General features: G+C 40.9%; 1 protein-coding gene across 1 annotated transcript in view; it reads left to right on the top strand.

Annotated features, from left to right (window-relative positions):
* Nucleotides 1–23,904, top strand: part of UBE4B (ubiquitination factor E4B) — a 618,413-nt gene that overhangs the window by 591,152 nt on the left and 3,357 nt on the right. The window contains exon 21 of the mRNA XM_053691155.1: nt 3,531–3,677. Within this exon, the coding sequence (XP_053547130.1) occupies nt 3,531–3,677 (147 nt within the window). The remainder of the gene's footprint in view (nt 1–3,530; nt 3,678–23,904) is intronic.

The following is a 23,904-nucleotide window of genomic DNA, read 5'->3' as shown; positions in this document are numbered from 1 at the left end:
CGCTTTCATGTCCCTTTTAAAATATTCATTTATAAAAAAATATATAAATAACTTTAAATATCCCTTTCACGTATATATCTTTCCTAATGCCCTTAAACTCCTGTGCTGCTGTTTGTCGTCTTAGCTTGACGTTTGGTTTCCTCTCTGCCCTCCTCACCCCCATTTCATTCTCAGACTCTGTCAGTGTTTAGGCAGCGCTCAGAAGAACAGATGACTCATAGAGATGACTCACAGCTGTATTTCAATAAGGAGAAATTACAACAATCCCGTAATCTTCTTACTTATATCAGATAGCTAAAATTAGCTTGGGGATTGCCTTGCATGTTAATCTGTGACCAGGCCCGGACTGAAAATAGGGCATACAAGGCATTTACCTGGTTGGCCAGTGCGGACTGAGGCCTTTTACTTTAACCCCGCCCGTTTGCCAGCATAATTATTTGTGCATGATGCATGGCCAGCCCTGCCTCTCACTGCCTTGTTGTCTCTGTGAACCAGGTAAGAGCTGGTTCCATAAAGGTGGTGAGAGTCCATGAGACATTACTCCTGGGATTCAACTCCTGACCACTAAAAGGAGGTAAAGATTCCCAAAACTATAATCCCTCCCACCTCTATGGTATGTTAGTCATATCTTTGCCTCCCAGGAGGGAGGGGAAGAATTGAGGTGCTCTAGATTTTTCGTTGAGAGAGGTCAGACCAATCCGAGGCCCATTATTCCCCTCAGATAACTGCTACTTCGGACAGAGGTCAGATTTCCTTAGAGGCTATAGTCTGCATGCCAAATGTGATGCATTCAAATTTGATTAAACTGGTAGAATCCCCCCCCCCCCCCCTGCAACATAGAAAATAAAATTGTTTACAATGGATCTACCCTCTAAAAGATAATGTAAATTAGTGGGGACAAATTTCTGTGTGCTCTATGACAGGCAGACACAATAAATATAAGACCACCAAGCAACAATACTGTGCAAATTAAAATAAAAACTTACTTGGAGGCAGGAGAGTCTCCTCCATTACACATTATAGCCCATTCGACTAGATCAGTTCCACTTCCTGGGCTTTCTAAAATGAGACTTCTGTATAACAAATTTGCTAGGCAGCAACATGGTCATCTTCTAAATTCTTGCACTTTGATGTTTTTGCTTCTTCGAAAGCAGCTTTTGGTATGAAAGCCCTCCAGGCAGAAGTGTCTGGAAATTAGGTGTCTGTCTTTTCAAATGTTTTTTTTTGTCCTGCCCATCATTACTCGTGGACTCCACAGCTTGAGTATTAGTTCCCAGGAGTAATGGCTCGTGAACTCTCACCTTTATGAAAGAAAACTAAATTTATGCTTACCTGATTAATTTCTTTCATGGTGTTAAGAGTCCACAACACGCCCAGTCTATTTTATTTTGGTGGCAGTTCTAGTTTGCACCTCATTTTCTCTGCTTGGCTGTATGTCAGACTAACATACCAAAGAAGTTGGAGAGATTAAGTAGTCATAGAGTTTTGGGAATCTTTGCCTCCTCCTATTGGCCAGGAGTTGAATCCCAGAAGTAAAGTCTTGTGGACTCTCATGTAAGCATACATTTAGTTATTTTGCATAACTATGACTAAACAGACTTATATTCTTTATTTAAAAGCAAACTCCTATAGTGCCTTAACTCCCCCCCCCCCCACACACACACACTTTTTTTTTTACTATTTGACAGCCAGTTTACAAAATAGTGACAGAAGTGTTACAATCTTTAAATGTTTTTTGTAAATCTATATAGTACATTTATACTTGTTAGTTAGTATGGTTAATAACAAGAGGGGGGAAGAGTGGACTGCTAAGTATTTTTTGTTCCCTGTGTGGCCCTGTCTGTGACCACTACTATGCGACGGGCATTAATAATTTAAAAACTAAATTAAAATAACCTTTTGATTATTAAAAACAAACACAATCTCTAAGCAAATAGTAGAGGCCAGCTGCCATATATTGTTCCACAAAAGAACTCAACAGCATTTCTTGTCTGTATTGGACCAAACGCTGGATCAAATTCATGCATAATTTCGGGTGTACATGCGCTAATGCTAAAGCAGTATATATTTAATGTATTAATAAACCTTACATTGTGATGTTGCCTTCTGTAGAAAGCAATAGCCTGTTCTTATCAATTTTGATTGCACTACAGGAAGTGCTAAAAGTTTGGACATGAAAGTCAAAATAAAACTCATGATTTTTAGATCAGACGGTTTTAAGAATGTTTATTCTCTTAATCCCCTTTGTTGAATAGCATACCTAGGTAGGCTCAGGAGTAGCTTTGTACTACTGGGAGCTAGCTGCTGATTGGTGGCTATACACACATGCCTTTGTCATTGGCTCACCTGATGTGCTCAGCTAGTTCCCACTAGTGCATTGCTGCTCTGGAGCTGACTTTAAATATGTATTTAACCCCTTTGCACTGCTACAGTATTAATGTCCCTTTAAATCATGAAATGGAGGGAGTAATTACAGAAATGTGAAGCTAGTTGGCTGAATTAGATGGTGTCAAAGTTTCAGAGTTTGAAATCCTAAAATTTACTTAGTTTCTTTTTGTCTTCTTCTTGGGTTTTGAATGCTCTGTACCGCACCTCGTATAGTACGCTTAGACATGTAAAGTAGTTGTATATTAACTAATAATTTCTCCTCTTCTACACACTACTTAGCACTTATCAAGATGACTAAATCCTGGGCATGGGCATTATTTTGGGCTTTGTTATTCATTGAATATAGACAATTGACATAGACCGTGGCCTTATGCATATGCTGATCAAATACTACAGGACCCAGTATGATCATCTCTGTTCATCTGTTTCTTTTGCTGAGCAATAATGTCTGTAAACTCAAGAAAAATCTCTTAAGACAAGTTCCCAGACCTGTAGGATGTATTTCAATAGAATCGTCACTTCACAAGCACTTCACACCGGATAATTTAAAAAGTTCATACCTTTATTTTCGGTGTTGCATACAAACACACAGCAAACACATGCAGGGTGATTACCAGGAGACACAGGTGCTAGCGGAGTGTGACGTCATCTGACGCGTTTCACTCCCTTCTGGTGCTTTGTCAAAGCGCCAGAAGCCCGTGAAACGCGCTAGCTGACGTCACACTCCACTAGCACCTGTGTCTCCTGGTAATAACCCTGCATGTGTTTGCTGTGTGTTTGTATGCAACACCGAAAATAAAGGTATGAACTTTTTAAATTATCCGGCGTGAAGTGCAGATTCTATTGAAATACATCCTACAGGTCTGGGAACTTGTCTTAAGGGATTTTTCTTGAGTTCATATCTGAGCCGTAAGCAGTCTTAGTCTGCTGACCCAGGTTTGTGTCGGGAGAGGTGCCGATACAGTTTCCTTTCAGTTCCTATTAAGGCTAAGTCGCTTATGTAACTGTGCCCTCACCCTTTGCTTCAATAATATCAGTATACAGCTCATCCTTTTTAATAGGGTTTAATCTGATGTGTGCTGCAGGTGAAGGCGTTTACACCATAACAAAGTGCTTGATTACTGTATTTTTACTCCATTCAGATCCCCTCATGGACACACTGATGTCTGAGCCTGTGCGGTTACCGTCTGGCACCATAATGGACCGTTCTATCATTCTGAGACATCTACTGAATTCCTCCACAGATCCATTTAACCGACAAACACTTACAGAGAACATGCTTGAACCAGGTATACAGCACTAACATTTATTTACAGGAGAACAAACCTAACGTCTGGGTGATTACACAGCCTGAACCCTTATCAGCATTTGTATTTTAGCTGCAGTGAATAAAGACTGCTGTATATATCATTGTTAAAGTGATTTAGATCATGAGCATTAGTTAAACAAACATGAATGCCGATTTTTTCATAATTCAGATTTTAAATATAAATTTTGTTTTTAAATAACTTTCCAGTTTACTTCTATTAACATTTGCTTCATTCTCTTGGTATCCTTTGTTGAACATGCAGCAAATCACTACAGTGAGCTAGCTGTACATATTTGTTGTGCCAATGACAGGAGGCATATATGTTCAGACACCAATCAGCAGTTATCTCCATTAGTGCATTGCTGCTCTTTATCCTATTGAGGTATATTTTTTTTAACAAAACAAATACCAAAGTAAAATGAAGCATAATCGAAGTTTATTGGAAAGATGTTTAAAATTGTATGTTCTATCTGAATCATGAAATAATTTTCTTTCATGTAATTAACAAGAGTCCATGAGCTAGTGACGTATGGGATATACACTCCCACCAGGAGGGGCAAAGTTTCCCAAACCTTAAAATGCCTACAAATACACCCCTCACCACACCCACAAATCAGTTTTACAAACTTTGCCTCCAAGGGAGGTGGTGAAGTAAGTTTGTGCTAGATTCTACGTTGATATGCGCTCCGCAGCAAGTTGGAGCCCGGTTTTCCTCTCAGCGTGCAGTGAATGTCAGAGGGATGTGAAGAGAGTATTGCCTATTGAATGCAGTGATCTCCTTCTACGGGGTCTATTTCATAAGGTTCTCTGTTATCGGTCGTAGAGATTCATCTCTTACCTCCCTTTTCAGATCGACGATATACTCTTATATTTACCATTACCTCTACTGATTCTCGTTTCAGTACTGGTTTGGCTTTCTACAAACATGTAGATGAGTGTCCTGGGGTAAGTAAGTCTTATTTTCTGTGACACTCTAAGCTATGGTTGGGCACTTTATTTATAAAGTTCTAAATATATGTATTCAAACATTTATTTGCCTTGACTCAGAATGTTCAACTTTCCTTATTTTCAGACAGTCAGTTTCATATTTGGGATTATGCATTGAATTATCATATTTTTCTTACCTCAAAAAATTGACTTTTTTCCCTGTGGGCTGTTAGGCTCGCGGGGGCTGAAAATGCTTCATTTTATTGCGTCATTCTTGGCGCGGACTTTTTTGGCGCAAAAATTCGTTTCCGTTTCCGGCGTCATACGTGTCGCCGGAAGTTGCGTCATTTTTTGACGTTATTTTGCGCCAAAAATGTCGGCGTTCCGGATGTGGCGTCATTTTTGGCGCCAAAAGCATTTAGGCGCCAAATAATGTGGGCGTCTTATTTGGCGCTAAAAAATATGGGCGCTTTTGTCTCCACATTATTTCAGTCTCATTTTTCATTTGCTTCTGGTTGCTAGAAGCTTGATATTTGGCATTTTTTCCCATTCCTGAAACTGTCTTATAAGGAATTTGATCTATTTTGCTTTATATGTTGTTTTTTCTCTTACATATTGCAAGATGTCTCACGTTGCATCTGAGCCAGAAGATACTACAGGAAAACCACTGCCTGCTGGATCTACCAAAGCTAAGTGTATCTGCTGTAAACTTTTGGTAGCTATTCCTCCAGCTGTTGTTTGTAATAATTGTCATGACAAACTTGTTAAAGCAGATAATATTTCCTTTAGTGATGTACCATTGCCTGTTGCAGTTCCCTCAACATCTAAGGTGCAGAATGTTCCTGATAACATAAGAGATTTTGTTTCTGAATCCATAAAGAAGGCTTTGTCTGTTATTTCTCCTTCTAGTAAACGTAAAAAGTCTTTTAAATCTTCTCTCTCTACAGATGAATTTTTAAATGAACACCATCATTCTGATTCTTTGGACTCTTCTGGTTCAGAGGATTCTATCTCAGAGATTGATGCTGATAAATCTTCATATTTATTTAAGATGGAATTTATTCGCTCTTTACTTAAAGAAGTACTAATTGCTTTAGAAATAGAGGATTCTAGTCCTCTTGATACTAATACTATACGTTTGGATAAGGTTTTTAAAGCTCCTGCGGTTATTCCAGAAGTCTTTCCTGTTCCTAATGCTATTTCTGCAGTAATTTCCAAGGAATGGGATAAATTGGGTAATTCATTTACTCCTTCTAAACGTTTTAAGCAATTATATCCTGTTCCGCCTGACAGGTTAGAATTTTGGGACAAAATCCCTAAAGTTGATGGGGCTATTTCTACCCTTGCTAAACGTACTACCATTCCTACGTCAGATGGTACCTCGTTTAAGGATCCTTTAGATAGAAAAATTGAATCTTTTCTAAGAAAAGCTTATCTATGTTCAGGTAATCTTCTTAGACCTGCTATATCATTGGCTGATGTTGCTGCAGCTTCAACTTTTTGGTTGGAAACTCTAGCGCAACAAGTATCAAATCGTGATTCTCATGATATTATTATTCTTCTCCAGCATGCTAATAATTTTATCTGTGATGCCATTTTTTATTAGAGTTGATGTTAGGTTTATGTCTCTGGCTATCTTAGCCAGAAGAGCTTTATGGCTTAAGACCTGGAATGCTGATATGGCTTCTAAATCAACTCTACTTTCCATTTCTTTCCAGGGAAACAAATTATTTGGTTCTCAGTTGGATTCTATTATTTCAACTGTTACTGGTGGGAAAGGAACTTTTTTACCACAGGATAAAAAATCTAAAGGTAAAAACAGGGCTAACAATCGTTTTCGTTCCTTTCGTTTCAACAAAGAACAAAAGCCTGATCCTTCGTCCTCAGGAGCAGTTTCAGTTTGGAAACCATCTCCAGTCTGGAATAAATCCAAGCCTGCTAGAAAGGCAAAGCCTGCTTCTAAGTTCACATGAAGGTACGGCCCTCATTCCAGTTCAGCTGGTAGGGGGCAGGTTACGTTTTTTCAAAGAAATTTGGATCAATTCTGTTCACAATCTTTGGATTCAGAACATTGTTTCAGAAGGGTACAGAATTGGTTTCAAGATGAGACCTCCTACAAAGAGATTTTTTCTTTCCCGTGTCCCAGTAAATCCAGTGAAAGCTCAAGCATTTCTGAATTGTGTTTCAGATCTAGAGTTGGCTGGAGTAATTATGCCAGTTCCAGTTCCGGAACAGGGGATGGGGTTTTATTCAAATCTCTTCATTGTACCAAAGAAGGAGAATTCCTTCAGACCAGTTCTGGATCTAAAATTATTGAATCGTTATGTAAGGATACCAACGTTCAAGATGGTAACTGTAAGGACTATATTGCCTTTTGTTCAGCAAGGGAATTATATGTCCACAATAGATTTACAGGATGCATATCTGCATATTCCGATTCATCCAGATCATTATCAGTTCCTGAGATTCTCTTTTCTAGACAAGCATTACCAATTTGTGGCTCTACCGTTTGGCCTTGCTACAGCTCCAAGAATTTTCACAAAGATTCTCGGTGCCCTTCTGTCTGTAATCAGAGAACAGGGTATTGTGGTATTTCCTTATTTGGACGATATCTTGGTACTTGCTCAGTCTTTACATTTAGCAGAGTCTCATACGAATCGACTTGTGTTGTTTCTTCAAGATCATGGTTGGAGGATCAATTTACCAAAAAGTTCTTTGATTCCTCAAACAAGGGTAACCTTTCTGGGTTTCCAGATAGATTCAGTGTCCATGACTCTGTCTTTAACAGACAAGAGACGTCTAAAATTGATTACAGCTTGTCGAAACCTTCAGTCTCAATCATTCCCTTCGGTAGCCTTATGCATGGAAATTCTAGGTCTTATGACTGCTGCATCGGACGCGATCCCCTTTGCTCGTTTTCACATGCGACCTCTTCAGCTCTGTATGCTGAACCAATGGTGCAGGGATTACACGAAGATATATCAGTTAATATCTTTAAAACCGATTGTTCGACACTCTCTAACGTGGTGGACAGATCACATTCGTTTAATTCAGGGGGCTTCTTTTGTTCTTCCGACCTGGACTGTAAGTTCAACAGATGCAAGTCTCACAGGTTGGGGAGCTGTGTGGGGATCTCTGACAGCACAAGGAGTTTGGGAATCTCAGGAGGTGAGATTACCGATCAATATCTTGGAACTCCGTGCAATTTTCAGAGCTCTTCAGTTTTGGCCTCTTCTGAAGAGAGAATCGTTCATTTGTTTTCAGACAGACAATGTCACAACTGTGGCATACATCAATCATCAAGGAGGAACTCACAGTCCTCTGGCTATGAAAGAAGTATCTCGAATTTTGGTTTGGGCGGAATCCAGCTCCTGTCTAATCTCTGCGGTTCATATCCCAGGTGTAGACAATTGGGAAGCGGATTATCTCAGTCGCCAAACGTTGCATCCGGGCGAATGGTCTCTTCACCCAGAGGTATTTCTTCAGATTGTTCAAATGTGGGGGCTCCCAGAGATAGATCTGATGGCCTCTCGGCTAAACAAGAAACTTCCCAGGTATCTGTCCAGATCCCGGGATCCTCAGGCGGAGGCAGTGGATGCATTATCACTTCCTTGGAAGTATCATCCTGCCTATATCTTTCCGCCTCTAGTTCTTCTTCCAAGAGTAATCTCCAAGATTCTGAAGGAATGCTCGTTTGTCCTGCTAATAGCTCCGGCATGGCCTCACAGGTTTTGGTATGCGGATCTTGTCCGGATGGCATCTTGCCAACCATGGACTCTTCCGTTAAGACCAGACCTTCTGTCGCAAGGTCCTTTTTTCCATCAGGATCTGAAATCCTTAAATTTAAAGGTATGGAGATTGAACGCTTGATTCTTGGTCAAAGAGGTTTCTCTGACTCCGTGATTAATACTATGTTACAGGCTCGTAAATCTGTATCTCGAGAGATATATTATAGAGTCTGGAAGACTTATATTTCTTGGTGTCTTTCTCATCATTTTTCTTGGCATTCTTTTAGAATACCGAGAATTTTACAGTTTCTTCAGGATGGTTTAGATAAGGGTTTGTCCGCAAGTTCTTTGAAAGGACAAATCTCTGCTCTTTCTGTTCTTTTTCACAGAAAGATTGCTATTCTTCCTGATATTCATTGTTTTGTACAAGCTTTGGTTCGTATAAAACCTGTCATTAAGTCAATTTCTCCTCCTTGGAGTTTGAATTTGGTTCTGGGAGCTCTTCAAGCTCCTCCGTTTGAACCTATGCATTCATTGGACATTAAATTACTTTCTTGGAAAGTTTTGTTCCTTTTGGCCATCTCTTCTGCTAGAAGAGTTTCTGAATTATCTGCTCTTTCTTGTGAGTCTCCTTTTCTGATTTTTCATCAGGATAAGGCGGTGTTGCGAACTTCTTTTGAATTTTTACCTAAAGTTGTGAATTCCAACAACATTAGTAGAGAAATTGTGGTTCCTTCATTATTTCCTAATCCTAAGAATTCTAAGGAGAAATCGTTGCATTCTTTGGATGTTGTTAGAGCTTTGAAATATTATGTTGAAGCTACGAAATCTTTCCGTAAGACTTCTAGTCTATTTGTTATCTTTTCCGGTTCTAGGAAAGGCCAGAAAGCTTCTGCCATTTCTTTGGCATCTTGGTTGAAATCTTTAATTCATCTTGCCTATGTTGAGTCGGGTAAAATTCCGCCTCAGAGAATTACAGCTCATTCTACTAGGTCAGTATCTACTTCCTGGGCGTTTAGGAATGAAGCTTCAGTTGACCAGATCTGCAAAGCAGCAACTTGGTCCTCTTTGCATACTTTTACTAAATTCTACCATTTTGATGTATTTTCTTCTTCTGAAGCAGTTTTTGGTAGAAAAGTTCTTCAGGCAGCGGTTTCAGTTTGAATCTTCTGCTTATGTTTTTTGTTAAACTTTATTTTGGGTGTGGATTATTTTCAGCAGGAATTGGCTGTCTTTATTTTATCCCTCCCTCTCTAGTGACTCTTGTGTGGAAAGATCCACATCTTGGGTAGTCATTATCCCATACGTCACTAGCTCATGGACTCTTGTTAATTACATGAAAGAAAACATAATTTATGTAAGAACTTACCTGATAAATTCATTTCTTTCATATTAACAAGAGTCCATGAGGCCCACCCTTTTTTGTGGTGGTTATGATTTTTTTGTATAAAGCACAATTATTCCAATTCCTTATTTTATATGCTTCGCACTTTTTTTCTTATCACCCCACTTCTTGGCTATTCGTTAAACTGATTTGTGGGTGTGGTGAGGGGTGTATTTGTAGGCATTTTAAGGTTTGGGAAACTTTGCCCCTCCTGGTGGGAGTGTATATCCCATACGTCACTAGCTCATGGACTCTTGTTAATATGAAAGAAATGAATTTATCAGGTAAGTTCTTACATAAATTATGTTTTTTTTTTTTTCAATGCCCCTTTAAGTTAATTGGACTATAGGTATAAAAAGCTGATTGAGCGTTGAACACACAGATTAAGATCTTATGGGGCTAGTTTAGGGTATTTAATATTCAGATTATACACATAGATAGTATTGGTTGTGCTTGTGAAATTTGCTGTGTACGGCTCTCTGATTTGTGCACTAATTAACTCTTTAAGAGTAGTGTGTTTGGAACCCAACAGATCAAGTATATTGAGAACATCTGTTAAGTAGTTTGTGATATTTAAATATACAAAACCTGTAGTGATTACAGCCAAAGTAACTGAACAGACTGATTAGAAATTCTGCAGAGATTTTGAGTAGTTTAGGCATATATAGCACCAGAGCAAGAATATTACTACTCTGTTTGTTTTTATACAGGAAGAAAACAAATGTAACTTTCTTTTCCTTCTTAATATGAGGAGAGTACACAGCATCATTCCTTACTGTTGGGAATACTGAACCTGGCCACCAAGAGGAGGCAAAGACACCCCAGCCAAATGCTTAAATACTCCCCCCACTTCCCTCATTACCCCAGTCATTCTTTGCCTTTCGTCACAGGAGGTTGGCAGAGAAGTGTCAGAGGATACGGAGTAGTTCCTTATGAGCGGTATCTGCCCTTCGAAATGGGACTGGAGTTTTAAGTAGTCTTGTCAGCCTCTGTGAGAGCATTGACGAAAGTTAAGGTCTGGAGATACAGGGAGAGTCTTTCTGTGAATCCATCCAGACTTGTATTAACAGCTCCTAAGCAATCAGTGTTGACGAGTTTCACTGCCTGCTTCCATCACTCAAGTCCACGTCAGGAGCGATGCTGTCAAACTTGAGAGGCTGTGTTAATGTTCCACGGAATAGATTCCGGTAAGATTGTTTCATTTTTTTATACATATATGATAACGCAAGAAGACAGGGTCACAATGTTGCTCCTTTTATCTGTATAGAATTAAGGGTTAATATCTCCAGTGGGGGGTTATTGAACAGGGGGATTTAATCACTTAATCTTAGTTTATTATGATTAGGCTGCGACATGTGTGAGATGAGACTCGGGCAGATCTTGGAACGTACAGGTTTTTACTTTTGTTTTGGTAAACTACGCAGCCTGTAAGTTTGGCGCTTTTTTTTTTTTTTTCTATAGCAGGGGCGGTCCTGCATTGTGCACCACGTGACCGGGTGTGGTCACACTGATTCCTCTTTCCTGACCATGCGGTTTACAGGAGACGAAGCGGTTTCTCTGTTGGGCCTGGGTTATAAGAGGTGGTGAGTGCCCCAGCTGCTGGGGGTATAAAGGTGCCGTTTTATCTTATTATTATAGTCTGCTTTGGAGGATTCTGATGCTTTGGAGGGTACTCCCTCTTTACCGAAGTCTAATACCTGTCTATATTGGGAGGAGGCCACAGTATACCCACCTGCTCAATTATTTTCCACATGTCTTGATAATGTTATGTCAAAGAAAGTTAATATGTTTAGTACTGCTGAGCCATCCACCTCTGAGAAATCTCTGTCCCATGAGGTGCGCACCCTACAGTCATCTCCTAAAACACATGCAGTTTCCTGTAGCACTCCTAATCCTCCATCTGGAAGGGCCCTTTTACCGCCAGACTTTGCTGAGCAGTTACAAACGGCAGTGTCTACAGCCTTTAGTTCTTTACCTCACCCTGCTTAAGCGCAAGCGAAAGGTCAAATATTGCTATCCTTCCCAGGGGTTATCTGCTAGCTTGTTGGATTTATCTGATACAAGATTATCCGCTGATGAAGACGTCTCTGATACTTCAAAGGATGCTCTTTCTGGGTCGGAATCTGCTGCCTCCAATCCTCCAGCTGCGGAGGAACCAGACTTTAGATTTAGGATTGAACATTTACGTTTTCTGCTAAAGGAAGTTTTGGCTACTTTAGAGGTCCCAGAGCCTAAATTGCCTGAGGAACCTTTGATTCCTAAATTAGATAAGGTCTACGAGGACAGGGTTGTACCACAGACTTTCCCGGTTCCTGTAAAGCTGGCGAACATTATTAAGAAGGGGAAAGACTTGGTTCTTCATTTTCCCCTTCTTCTTTTAAAAAATTATTCCCGGTTCTGGACTCTCAATTGGAGTTGTGGGGTTCCATTCCCAAGGAGGATGGTGCTATCTCCACTCTTGCTAAGCGTACTACTATCCCGCTTGATGATAGTTCGTCGTTTAAAGAGCCCATGAATAAGAAGATAGAAACTCTGTTGAGAAAGATGTTTCAACATACGGGATATTCGTTTAAACCGGCAGCGGCGGTTGCTGGAGCGGCTACCTACTGGTGCGACTCCTTATCTGAGTTGATCGGGGTGGAAGGTCCCCTCGATGTGATCCAAGAAAGAATTAAGGCCTTATGGGTTGCGAATTTTTTTATTTGTGATGCAAATATGCAGATTATTCACCTGAATGCTAAGGCTTCAGGTTTTTTCTGTTCAAGCCCGTAGGGCACTATGGCTGAAATCTTGGTCTGCGGACATGACGTCTTTCCCTCCCTTTTAAGGGAAAGATTCTATTTAGTCCAGGCCTGGACTCTATTATATCCACAGTTACAGGAGGGAAAGGTGCCTTTTTACCGCAGGATGAGAACAAACCTAAAGGACAAGGTCCTAATTTTCTTTCAGAAAAATCCCAACGTCAGCAGCCCTCCGCAAAGCCTGAGCAATCCAAGGGCACTTAGAAGCCGGCTCAGTCCTGGAATAAGTCCAAGCAAAACGAGAAGCCCGCCGAAACAAAGTTGGCATGAAGGTGCGGCCCCCGAACCGGCTATGGATCTGGTAGGGGACAGATTTTCGGACGCTTTGTTTGGGGATGTGCAAGACCCGTGGGTCCTGGAGGTCATCGCTCAGGGATACAGGATAGGTTTCAAGTCTCATCCACCCAGGGGCAGATTCCTCTTGTCAAACCTGTCTTCAAGGCCAAAAAAACGAGAAGCCTTTCTGGGGTGCGTGAGGGATCTATCCTCCCTGGAAGTCATTGTACCGGTTCCTCTTGCAGAAAGAGGTCTGGAATACTATTCCAACCTGTTTGTGGTCCCGAAGAAGAAGGGAACTCTCCGCCCGATTCTGGGCCTAAAGTGTTTAAACAAATTTCTATCTGCCCCCTCGTTCAAGATGGAGACAATAAGGTCCATCCTTCCCTTAGTTCAGGAGGGACAGTTCATGACCACGATTGATCTGAAGGATGCTTGCCTTCACGTTCCTATACACGAAGAACACTTCAAGTTCCTAAGATTTACGTTCCTGGACCAACACTTCCAGTTTATTGCACTGCCGTTTGGTCTAGCTACTGCTCCAAGAGTTTTTACGAAGGTTCTGGGGGCTCTGCTGGCAGTGGCCAGAACCAGAGGTATAGCAGTAGCACCATAATGGGCGACATTATGGTTCAGGCTCCATCCTGTCGTCTTGCAGAGGACCATTCCAAGGATCTTCTACTTCTTCGATCTCATGGATGGAAGATAAACTTAGAAAAGAGTTTTCTTACTCCCAGTACCAGGGTAGAATTCCTGGGTACTGTAATATATTCCATATCCATGAGGATATTGCTTACAGACCAGAGACGTCACAAGCTAACTTCAGCTTGTCTTACCCTCCCAGACCTCTTTCAGGCCCTCTGTGGCTCAGTGTATAGAGGTAATTGGTTTCATGGTGTCCTGCATGGACATCATTCCTTTTGCCAGGTTCCATCTCAGACCTCTTCAGCTGTGCATGCTGAGACAGTGGAACGGCGATCATTCGGATCTGTCTCAACAGATTTTTCCGGACAACCGGTCGAGAAAATCGCTCTCTTGGTGGCTCTGTCCAGATCACCTGTCCCAAGGGACATCCTTCTTCAGACCATCCTGGGAGATTGTGACTACGGACGCAAGTCTGTCAGGATGGGGAGCTGTTTGGGGTGCCAGGAAGGCACAGGGCCTGTGGACTCGAGAGGAATCTCTCCTCCCGATCAACATTTTGAAACTTTGAATCATCTTCAATGCTCTGAAGGTTTGGCCTCTTTTGGGTTTGTCCCAGTTTATTAGTTTCCAATCAGACAACATAACCTTGGTGACTTATATCAACCATCAGAGGGGAACAAGAAGCGCCCTAGCAATGAGGGAAGTATCTCGAATTCTGGATTGGGCGGAGGCCCATAACTGCTCGCTGTCAGCGATCCACATTCCAGGTGTGGACAACTGTGAAGCGGATTTCCTCAGCACACAATCATTTAATCCAGGGATATGGTCTCTCCATCCTGAGGTGTTTGCGAAGATTTGCAACAGATGGGGGACGCGGGTGATGGATCTCATGGTGTCCCGGCTCAATTCCAAGCTACCCAGATATGGGTCGCGGTCCAGGGATCCTCAGGCGGAGCTAATAGATGCATTAGCAGTGCCTTGGAGGTACAATCTAATCTACATTTTTCCACCGTTGCCACTTCTTCCTCGTATAGTGGCCCACATCAAGCAGGAGCAAGCATCAGTGAAACTGATTGCTCCATCGTGGCCGCGAAGGATGTGGTTCGTGGACCTGGTGTGGATGTCCTCATCTTCTGCTTGGAGGTTACCTTGTCGCAGGGATCTGCTGGAACAGGGTCCTTTTGTTAATCAAGCTCTAGATTCTCTGAGGCCAACTGCGTGGATATTGAACGCTTAGTCTTAGCCAAGAGAGGTTTCTCTGAGAGGGTTATTGACACTCTCATTCAGGCTCATAAGCCTGTTACTCGTCGCATCTACCATAAGGTGTGGAGAGCTTACTTGTTCTGGTTTGGAGAGCGGGGTTTCGTCTGGCATAAGGTCAAGGCTGCCATTATTATTTCCTTTCTCCAGGAGGGTCTGGAGAAGGGCCATTCTGCCAGTTCCCTGAGGGGACAGATTTCGGCCCTTTCTGTGTTGCTGCACAAGAGGCTTGCAGAGCTTACTGACGTGCAATCCTTCGTTAAGGCTCTGATCAGGAACAGACCAGTGTTTAGATCTAACACTTCTCCTCGGAGTTTGAATCTTGTTCTCAAGTTTTTGCAACGGGCTCCATGCAACAAGAAGCGCCCTAGCAATGAGGGAAGTATCTCGAATTCTGGATTGGGCGGAGGCCCATAACTGCTCGCTGTCAGCGATCCACATTCCAGGTGTGGACAACTGTGAAGCGGATTTCCTCAGCACACAATCATTTAATCCGGGGATATGGTCTCTCCATCCTGAGGTGTTTGCGAAGATTTGCAACAGATGGGGGACGCGGTTGATGGATCTCATGGCGTCCCGGCTCAATTCCAAGCTACCCAGATATGGGTCGCGGTCCAGGGATCCTCAGGCGGAGCTAATAGATGCATTAGCAGTGCCTTGGAGGTACAATCTAATCTACATTTTTCCACCGTTACCACTTCTTCCTCGTATAGTGGCCCACATCAAGCAGGAGCAAGCATCAGTGAAACTGATTGCTCCATCGTGGCCGCGAAGGATGTGGTTCGTGGACCTGGTGTGGATGTCCTCATCTTCTGCTTGGAGGTTACCTTGTCGCAGGGATCTGCTGGAACAGGGTCCTTTTGTTAATCAAGCTCTAGATTCTCTGAGGCCAACTGCGTGGATATTGAACGCTTAGTCTTAGCCAAGAGAGGTTTCTCTGAGAGGGTTATTGACACTCTCATTCAGGCTCATAAGCCTGTTACTCGTCGCATCTACCATAAGGTGTGCATAGCTTACTTGTTCTGGTTTGGAGAGCGGGGTTTCGTCTGGCATAAGGTCAAGGCTGCCATTATTATTTCCTTTCTCCAGGAGGGTCTGGAGAAGGGCCATTCTGCCAGTTCCCTGAGGGGACAGATTTCGGCCCTTTCTGTGTTGCTGCACAAGAGGCTTGCAGAGCTTACTGACGTGCAATCCTTCGTTAAGGCTCTGATCAGGAACAGACCGGTGTTTAGATCTAACACTTCTCCTTGGAGTTTGAATCTTGTTCTCAAGTTTTTGCAACGGGCTCCATGTGAGCCTATGCATTCGATTGACATTAAATTGTTGTCCTGGAAGATTCTTTTTCTATTGGCTATTGCGTCGGCACGCCGAGTTTCTGAAATGGCTGCCTTGCAATGTGAGCCTCCCTATCTAGTGTTTCACTCTGATAAGACTGTTCTACGTACCCGCTTGGGGTTTCTTCCTAAGGTGGTGCCTGATCGTAACATCAATTAGGAGATTGTGGTTCCTTCCTTGTGTCCTAATCCTCCTTCCTCGAAGGAACGTTTACTTCATAATCTGGATGTTGTTCGAGCTTTGAAGTTTAATCTTCAGGCTACTAAGGATTTTAGACAAACTTCTTCCTTGTTTGTCATCTACTCTGGGAAGCGTAAGGGTCTTATCCTTTTGGTTGAGAACTGTCATGCGCTTAGCTTACAAGTCAGCGGGACTTAAACCTCCTCAGAGGATTACGTCTCATTCTACTAGAGCGGTGGCTTCCTCTTGGGCCTTAAAAAATTATGCATCTATGGAGCAGATTTGTAAGGCGGCTACCTGGTCCTCCTTACATACTTTTTTAAATTTCTACAAATTTGACGTTTTTGCTTCGGCTGAAGCAGCTTTTGGGAGAAAGGTTTTGCAGGCTGTGGTGCCCTCAGATTAGGGTTTGCCTTTTTCTTTTACCCCTCCCGTTATCATTCAGTTTCCTCTAGAGCTTGGGTATAGTTTTCCCAACAGTAAGGAATGATGCCGTGGACTCTCCTCATATTAAGAAGGAAAACATAATTTATGCTTACCTGATAATTTAATTTCCTTCTGTATGAGGAGAGTCCACGGCCCCCACCCGTATACTCCGATGTGCGGACTCAAATTTTGTTTTTCTTTTCTGGCACCATTTATAGCCTGATATTTCTCCTACTGTTCTTTGTTCCCTTGGCAGAATGACTGGGGTATGAGGGAAGTGGGGGGAGTATTTAAGCCTTTGGCTGGGGTGTCTTTGCCTCCTCCTGGTGGTCAGGTTCAGTATTCCCAACAGTAAGGAATGATGCCGTGGACTCTCCTCATACAGAAGGCAATCAAATTCAGGTAAGCATAATTTGTTTGTTTTTTTGACATTGCAGCAGTTCAGTTGAGATTCACTGATTGAGAATTTCAAAACAGCAGAAGCAAGTAAAACAGGCTCTCTAAAGATAAACTTCTTTTAAAAATGTCCTACTTCTGACAGTCATATACTCTTACATACTAATATTACAAACGTATTAGTATGTTTTGTTACCCTTATAAGTGGAACAGCGTCTAAAGCTAAATCTTTAGTTTAACCAATCACAGGTACCCCGTTGGGGTTAACAATGCATTTAATTCAACACTCCTATAACTTAGTATACATAAAATAAGTCAGTGATAAAAAGTCAATGAAAATATTTATGTATACACACAGTCACCATTTCCTTTGAACTTTTCACCAATGGTAAAAAAAAAGGGTTATAATTAAAGATCGTGTGCAAAAATTACTCTCGTATTTCACAGGGATCTACAATACATAAAAAAGGGAAAGGCTTATCTCCGATTCAAGTGCTTTTACTTTACTACCGATAAATGCCCTGCTGCTAAAAATTAGTGCCAATTAAAAAAAAAAATCACTATTTGGCTCCCACTTCTCCCCGGTACTGATATCCGTTCGTCCTGGTGAATCAGATCCTCTACATAGAGTCCCATTTCTCCACAAGACATTTAGCGATAATAAAGTAAAAGCACTTGAATCAGAGATACACCTCTTTTCTTTCATGTAATTGTCCATGAGCTAGTGACGTATGGGATATATAATCCTACCAGGAGGGGCAAAGTTTCCCAAACCTAAAAATGCCTATAAATACACCCCTCACCACACCCACAATTCAGTTTTTACAAACTTTGCCTCCTATGGAGGTGGTAAAGTAAGTTTGTGCTTAGATTCTACGTTGATATGCGCTTCTCAGCATTTTGAAGCCCGGTTCCTCTCAGAGTACAGTAAATGTCAGAGGGATGTGAAGGGAGTATCACCTATTGAATGCAATGGTTTTCCTCACGGGAGATCTATTTCATAGGTTCTCTGTTATCGGTCGTAGAGATTCATCTTCTACCTCCCTTTTTCAGATCAACGATATACTCTCATATTACATTACCTCTACTGATAACTGTTTCAGTACTGGTTTGGCTATCTGCTATATGTGGATGGGTGTCTTTTTGGTAAGTATGTTTTCATTACTTAAGACACTCTCAGCTTTGGTTTGGCACTTTATGTATTAATATTAAGTTCTAAATATATGTATTGTACTTATATTTGCCATGAGTCAGGTTTATGTATATTATCTTTTGCAGACTGTCCGTTTCATATTTGGGAAAAGCATTTTTTCTTGCCTGGGGTATAGTTTTTTTTTTTTTCAAATTGACTGTTTTTCATTAAATTTCGTGGGCAAAATTAGGCTCGCAAGGGCGCAAAATGCCAAAGTATATTGCGTTGTTCTTGGCACGAGATTTTTTGGTGCAAAGTTACGTTCGATGACCCAAAATTCGTCATTTCCGGCGTCTTAGTTGATGCAGAGTTCCTTTCACAAGGTTGCGTCTTCAATGATGCAAGTGTGTCAAATTCTGTTTGCATTGTGCGTCATACTTGGCGCCAAATATTTTCATTATTTAAAACCCCATTCCTATATGCCTCTTGCCTTTTTCTCTATCAGCGGGCTATGCTGCTTGCATTTTTTTTCCCATTCCTGAAACTGCCATATAAGGAAATTGATCATTTTGCTTTATATGTTGTTTTTTCTTTTCATTTGCAAGATGTCTCAATCTGATCCTGTCTCAGAAATCACTGTTGGAACCCTGCTGCCTGATAACAGTTCTACCAAAGCTAAGTGCATTTGTTGTAAATTTGTGGAGATTATATCTCCAGCTTTGGTATGTAATAGTTGTCATGTTAAGCTTTTACATGCAGAAAATGTGTCCATCAGTAATAGTACATTGCCTGTTGTTCCTTCAACATCTAATGCACAAGATGTACCTGTGAATTTAAAAGATTTTATTGCTGATGCAATTCAGAAGGCTTTGTCTGCCATCCCGCCTTCTAATAAACGTAAAAGATCTTTTAAAACTTCTCATAAAGTTGATGAAATTTCAAATGACCGACAACATACTGAATTATCCTCCTCTAACGAGGATCTATCTGATTCAGAAGATCCTTCCTCAGATATTGACACTGACAAATCTACTTATTTATTTAAAATGGAGTATATTTGTTCTTTGTTAAAAGAAGTGTTGATTACATTGAATATTGAGGAAACTAGTCCTTTTGATGTTAAAACTAGTAGACGTTTTAATTCTGTTTATAAACCTCCTGTGGTTACTCCAGAGGTTTTTCCAGTTCTTGATGCTATTTCTGATAAGGAATAGAATAGGCCTGGTACTTTTATTCCCTCTTCAAGGTTTAAAAAATCGTATCCTTTGCCAGCAGTTAGATTGGAGTTTTGTGAAAAGATCCCTAAAGTTGATGGGGCTATTTCTAATCTTGCTAAACGTACTACAATTCCTATGGAAGATAGTACTTCCTTTAAAGACCCTTTAGATAGGAAACTTGAATCCTATCTAAGGAAAGCCTATTTATATTCTGGTCATCTGCTCAGACCTGCAATTTCTTTGGCTGATGTTGCAGCTGCATCAACTTTTTGGTTGGAAAGTTTAGCGCAACAGGAAATGGATACTGATTTGTCTAGCATTGTTCGCTTGCTTCAACATGCTAATCATTTTGTGATGCCATTTTTTATATCAAAATTGATGTTAAATCTATGTCTTTAGCTATTTTAGCTAGGAGAGCTTTGTGGCTTAAATCTTGGAATGCTGACATGGTATTGAAGTCTAGATTACTATCTCTTTCTTTCCAAGGTAATAAGTTATTTGGTTCTCAGCTGGATTCAATTATTTCAACTGTCACTGGGGGAAGGGAATTTTTTTTTTTTTGCCTCAGGATAAAAGACCTACGGGTAAATCTAAAGCTTCTAACCATTTTCGTTCCTTTCGACAAAATAAGTAACAGAAACCTAATCCTTCCCCCAAAGAATCTGGTTCCAATTGGAAACCTTCAAGTTGGAGTAAATCCAGACCATTTAAGAAATCAAAGCCAGCCCCCAAGTCTGCATGAAGGTGTGGCCCTCATTCCAGCTCAGCTGATAGGGGGCAGATTAAGATTATTCCAAAAGATTTGGGCAGATTCTTTTCAAAATCAATGGATTCAGAGTATTGTCTCTCAAGGGTACCGAATGGGATTCAGAGTAAGACCTCCTGTGAAAAGATTTTTCCTCTCACGCATCCCAGCATATCCAGTAAAGGCTCAGGCTTTCCTGAAGTGTGTTTTAGACCTGGAGCTTTCAGGGGTAATCATACCAGTTCCGTTTCAGGAACAGGATCTGGGGTTTTATTCAAATCTATTCATTGTCCCAAAGAAAGAAAATTCATTCAGGCCAGTTCTGGATCTGAAAATTTTGAATCGTTATGTAAGGGTGCCAACTTTCAAAATGGTGACTATAAGGACTATTCTGCCTTTTGTTCAGCAAGGTCATTATATGTCCACAATAGACTTACAGGATGCATATCTTCATATTCCGATTCATCCAGACCACTATCGGTTTATGAGATTCTCTTTTCTAGACAAGCATTATTAATTTGTCGCTCTTCCATTTGGCCTAGCGACAGCTCCAAGAATCTTTTTGAAGGTTCTCGGTGCCCTACTCTCTGTAATTAGAGAGCGGGGTATTGCGGTGTTTCCTTATTTGGACAATATCTTGGTACTAGCTCAGTCTTTACATTCTGCAGAATCTCACACAAATCAACCAGTGTTGTTTCTTCAAAGACATGGGTCGAGGATCAATTTACCAAAAAGTTCTTTGATTCCTCGGACAAGGGTCACCTTTTTTAGGTTTCCAGATAGATTCAGTGTCCATGACTCTGTCTCTAACAGACAAGAGAAGATTAAAATTGGTTTCAGCTTGTCGGAACCTTCAGTCTCAATCATTCCCTTCAGTAGCTATGTGCATGGAAGTTTTAGGTCTCATGACTGCAGCATCGGACGCGATCCCCTTTGCTCGTTTTCACATGAGACCTCTCCAGCTTTGTATGCTGAACCAATGGTGCAGGGATTATACAAATATATCACAATTAATATCCTTAAATCCCAATGTTTGACTATCTCTGACTTGGTAGTTAGATCACCATTGTATAGTTCAAGGGGCCTCTTTTGTTCGTCCAACCTGGACTGTAATCACAGCAGATGCAAGTCTTTCAGGTTGGGGAGCTGTTTGGGGATCTCTGACAGCACAAGGGGTTTGGAAATCTCAAGAGGCGAGATTACCAATCAATATTTTGGAACTCCGTGTGATTTTCAGGGCTCTTCAGGTTTGGCCTCTGTTGAAGAGAGAACCGTTCATTTGTTTTCAGACAGACAATATCACAACTGTGGCATATGTCAATCATCTGGGTGGGACTCACAGTCCCCAAGTTATGAAAGAAGTATCTCGGATACTTGCTTGGGCGGAATCCAGCTCCTGTCTAATTTCTGAGGTTCATATCCCAGGTATAGACAACTGGGAAGTGGATTATCTCAGACGTCAGACTTTATATCCAGGGGAGTGGTCCATCCATCCGGATGTGTTTACTCAGATTGTTCAGTTGTGGGGTCTTCCAGAAATAGATCTGATGGCTTCTCATCTAAACAAGAAACTTCCCAGGTACCTGTCCAGGTCCAGGGATCCTCAGGCGGAAGCAGTGGATGCGTTGACAGTTCCTTGGTGTTACCAACCTGCTTATATTTTCCCGCCTCTAGTTCTTCTTCCAAGAGTGATCTCCAAAATCATCATGGAACAATCGTTTGTGTTGCTGGTAGCTCCAGCATGGCCTCACAGGTTTTGGTATGCGGATCTTGTTCGAATGTCCAGTTGCCAACCTTGGCCACTTCCATTAAGGCTAGACCTTCTAGCTCAAGGTCCGTTTTTTCCATCAGGATCTAAAATCATTAAATTTGAAGGTATGGAAATTGAACGCCTAGTGCTTAGTCATAGAGGTTTCTCTGACCCAGTGATTAATACTATGTTACAGGCTCGTAAATCTGTTTCTAGGAAGATTTATTATCGAGTTTGGAAGACTTATATTTCATGGTGTTCTTCTCATAAATTTTCTTGGCATTCTTTTAGAATTCCTAGAATTTCTTCAGGATGGTTTTGGATAAGGTTTTGTCTGCAAGTTCCTTGAAGGGACAAATCTCTGCTCTTTCTGTTTTATTTCACAGAAAGATTGCTAAGCTTCCTGATATTCACTGTTTTGTACAGGCTTTGGTCTGTATAAAGCCTGTCATTAAATCAATCTCTTCTCCTTGGAGTCTTAATTTGGTTTTGAAGGCTTTACTGGCTCCTCCGTTTGAGCCTATGCATTCTTTGGACGTTAAATTACTTTCTTGGAAAGTGTTGTTCCTTTTGGCCATCTCTTCTGCTAGAAGAGTTTCTGAATTATCTGCTCTTTCTTGTGAATCTCCTTTTCTGATTATTCATCAGCATTAAGGCGGTTTTGTGGACTTCATTTAAATTCTTACCTAAGGTTGTAAATTCTAACAACATTAATAGAGAAATTGTTGTCCCTTCTTTGTGTCCTAATCCTAAGAATTCTTTGGAGAGATTCTTACATTCTTTGGATGTGGTAAGAGCTTTGAAATATGTCAAAGGTACTAAAGATATTTGTTATCTTTTCTGGTTCCAGGAAAGGTCAGAAGGCTTCTGCCGTTTCCTTGGCATCTTGGTTAAAGCTTTTGATCCATCATGCTTATTTGGAGTCGGGTCAAGCCCCGCCTCAGAGAGTTACAGCTCATTCTACTAGATCAGTCTCTACTTTGTGGTCTTTTAAGAATGAAGCTTCAGTTGATCAGATTTGCAGAACAGCAACTTGGTCTTCTTTGCATACGTTTTCTAAATTCTACCGTTTTGATGTATTTGCTTCTTCGGAAGCAGTTTTTGGTAGAAAAGTTCTTCAGGCAGCTGTTTCAGTTTCATTCTTCTGCTTATGTTTTAAGTTTTTTTCTTTAATTTCTGAGAAAAAAATTATTTTTCTGGTTGTGGATTTAATTTTTTCAGCGGAAAATGGCTGTTTTATTTTATCCCTCACTAGTGACTCTTGTGTGGAGCTCCACATCTTGGGTATTGCTATCCCATACGTCACTAGCTCATGGACTCTTGCCAATTACATGAAAGAAAACATAATTTATGTAAGAACTTACCTGATAAATTCATTTCTTTCATATTGGCAAGAGTCCATGAGGCCCACCCTTTTTATGGTGGTTATGATTTTTTTGTATAAAGCACAATTATTTCCAAATTCCTTTGTTGATGCTTTTTGCTCCTTTCTTTTTCACCCCACTACTTGGCTATTCGTTAAACTGAATTGTGGGTGTGGTAAGGGGTGTATTTATAGGCATTTTGAGGTTTGGGAAACTTTGCCCCTCCTGGTAGGATAGTATCCCATACGTCACTAGCTCATGGACTCTTGCCAATATGAAAGAAATGAATTTATCAGGTAAGTTCTTACATAAATTGTTTTTTATGTCTTATATGATAATTTGTGATTGGAAAATCATTTTATTTTTTTCCTCGACGTGTAATATTTTTCCTGAAATTGAATTTAACATTCATTGTCAATAGCACTAGAATTTTGTTTAATTTGAACATGTAAAAACTAATTTTGCATACATGTCATTAAGGGTCTTGTTTTATTATCTGTACTTTAGTTTGATTTGTCCAGATACTTTAACTGTTCTGCAAACTTTGGATAACAGATCACGATTAGGTTTCTAGCTAAAACCCTAGTAATATTTGCCTGGTCATGTATCATAGGGTGTGCCACTGCCTATCTGGCATCATA

Source organism: Bombina bombina, chromosome 8, assembly GCF_027579735.1.
Source record: "Bombina bombina isolate aBomBom1 chromosome 8, aBomBom1.pri, whole genome shotgun sequence".
Classification (NCBI taxonomy): domain Eukaryota; kingdom Metazoa; phylum Chordata; class Amphibia; order Anura; family Bombinatoridae; genus Bombina; species Bombina bombina.
The sequence above is the reverse complement of the archived record's forward strand: the minus strand, read 5'-3'. Positions and strand labels throughout refer to the sequence as shown.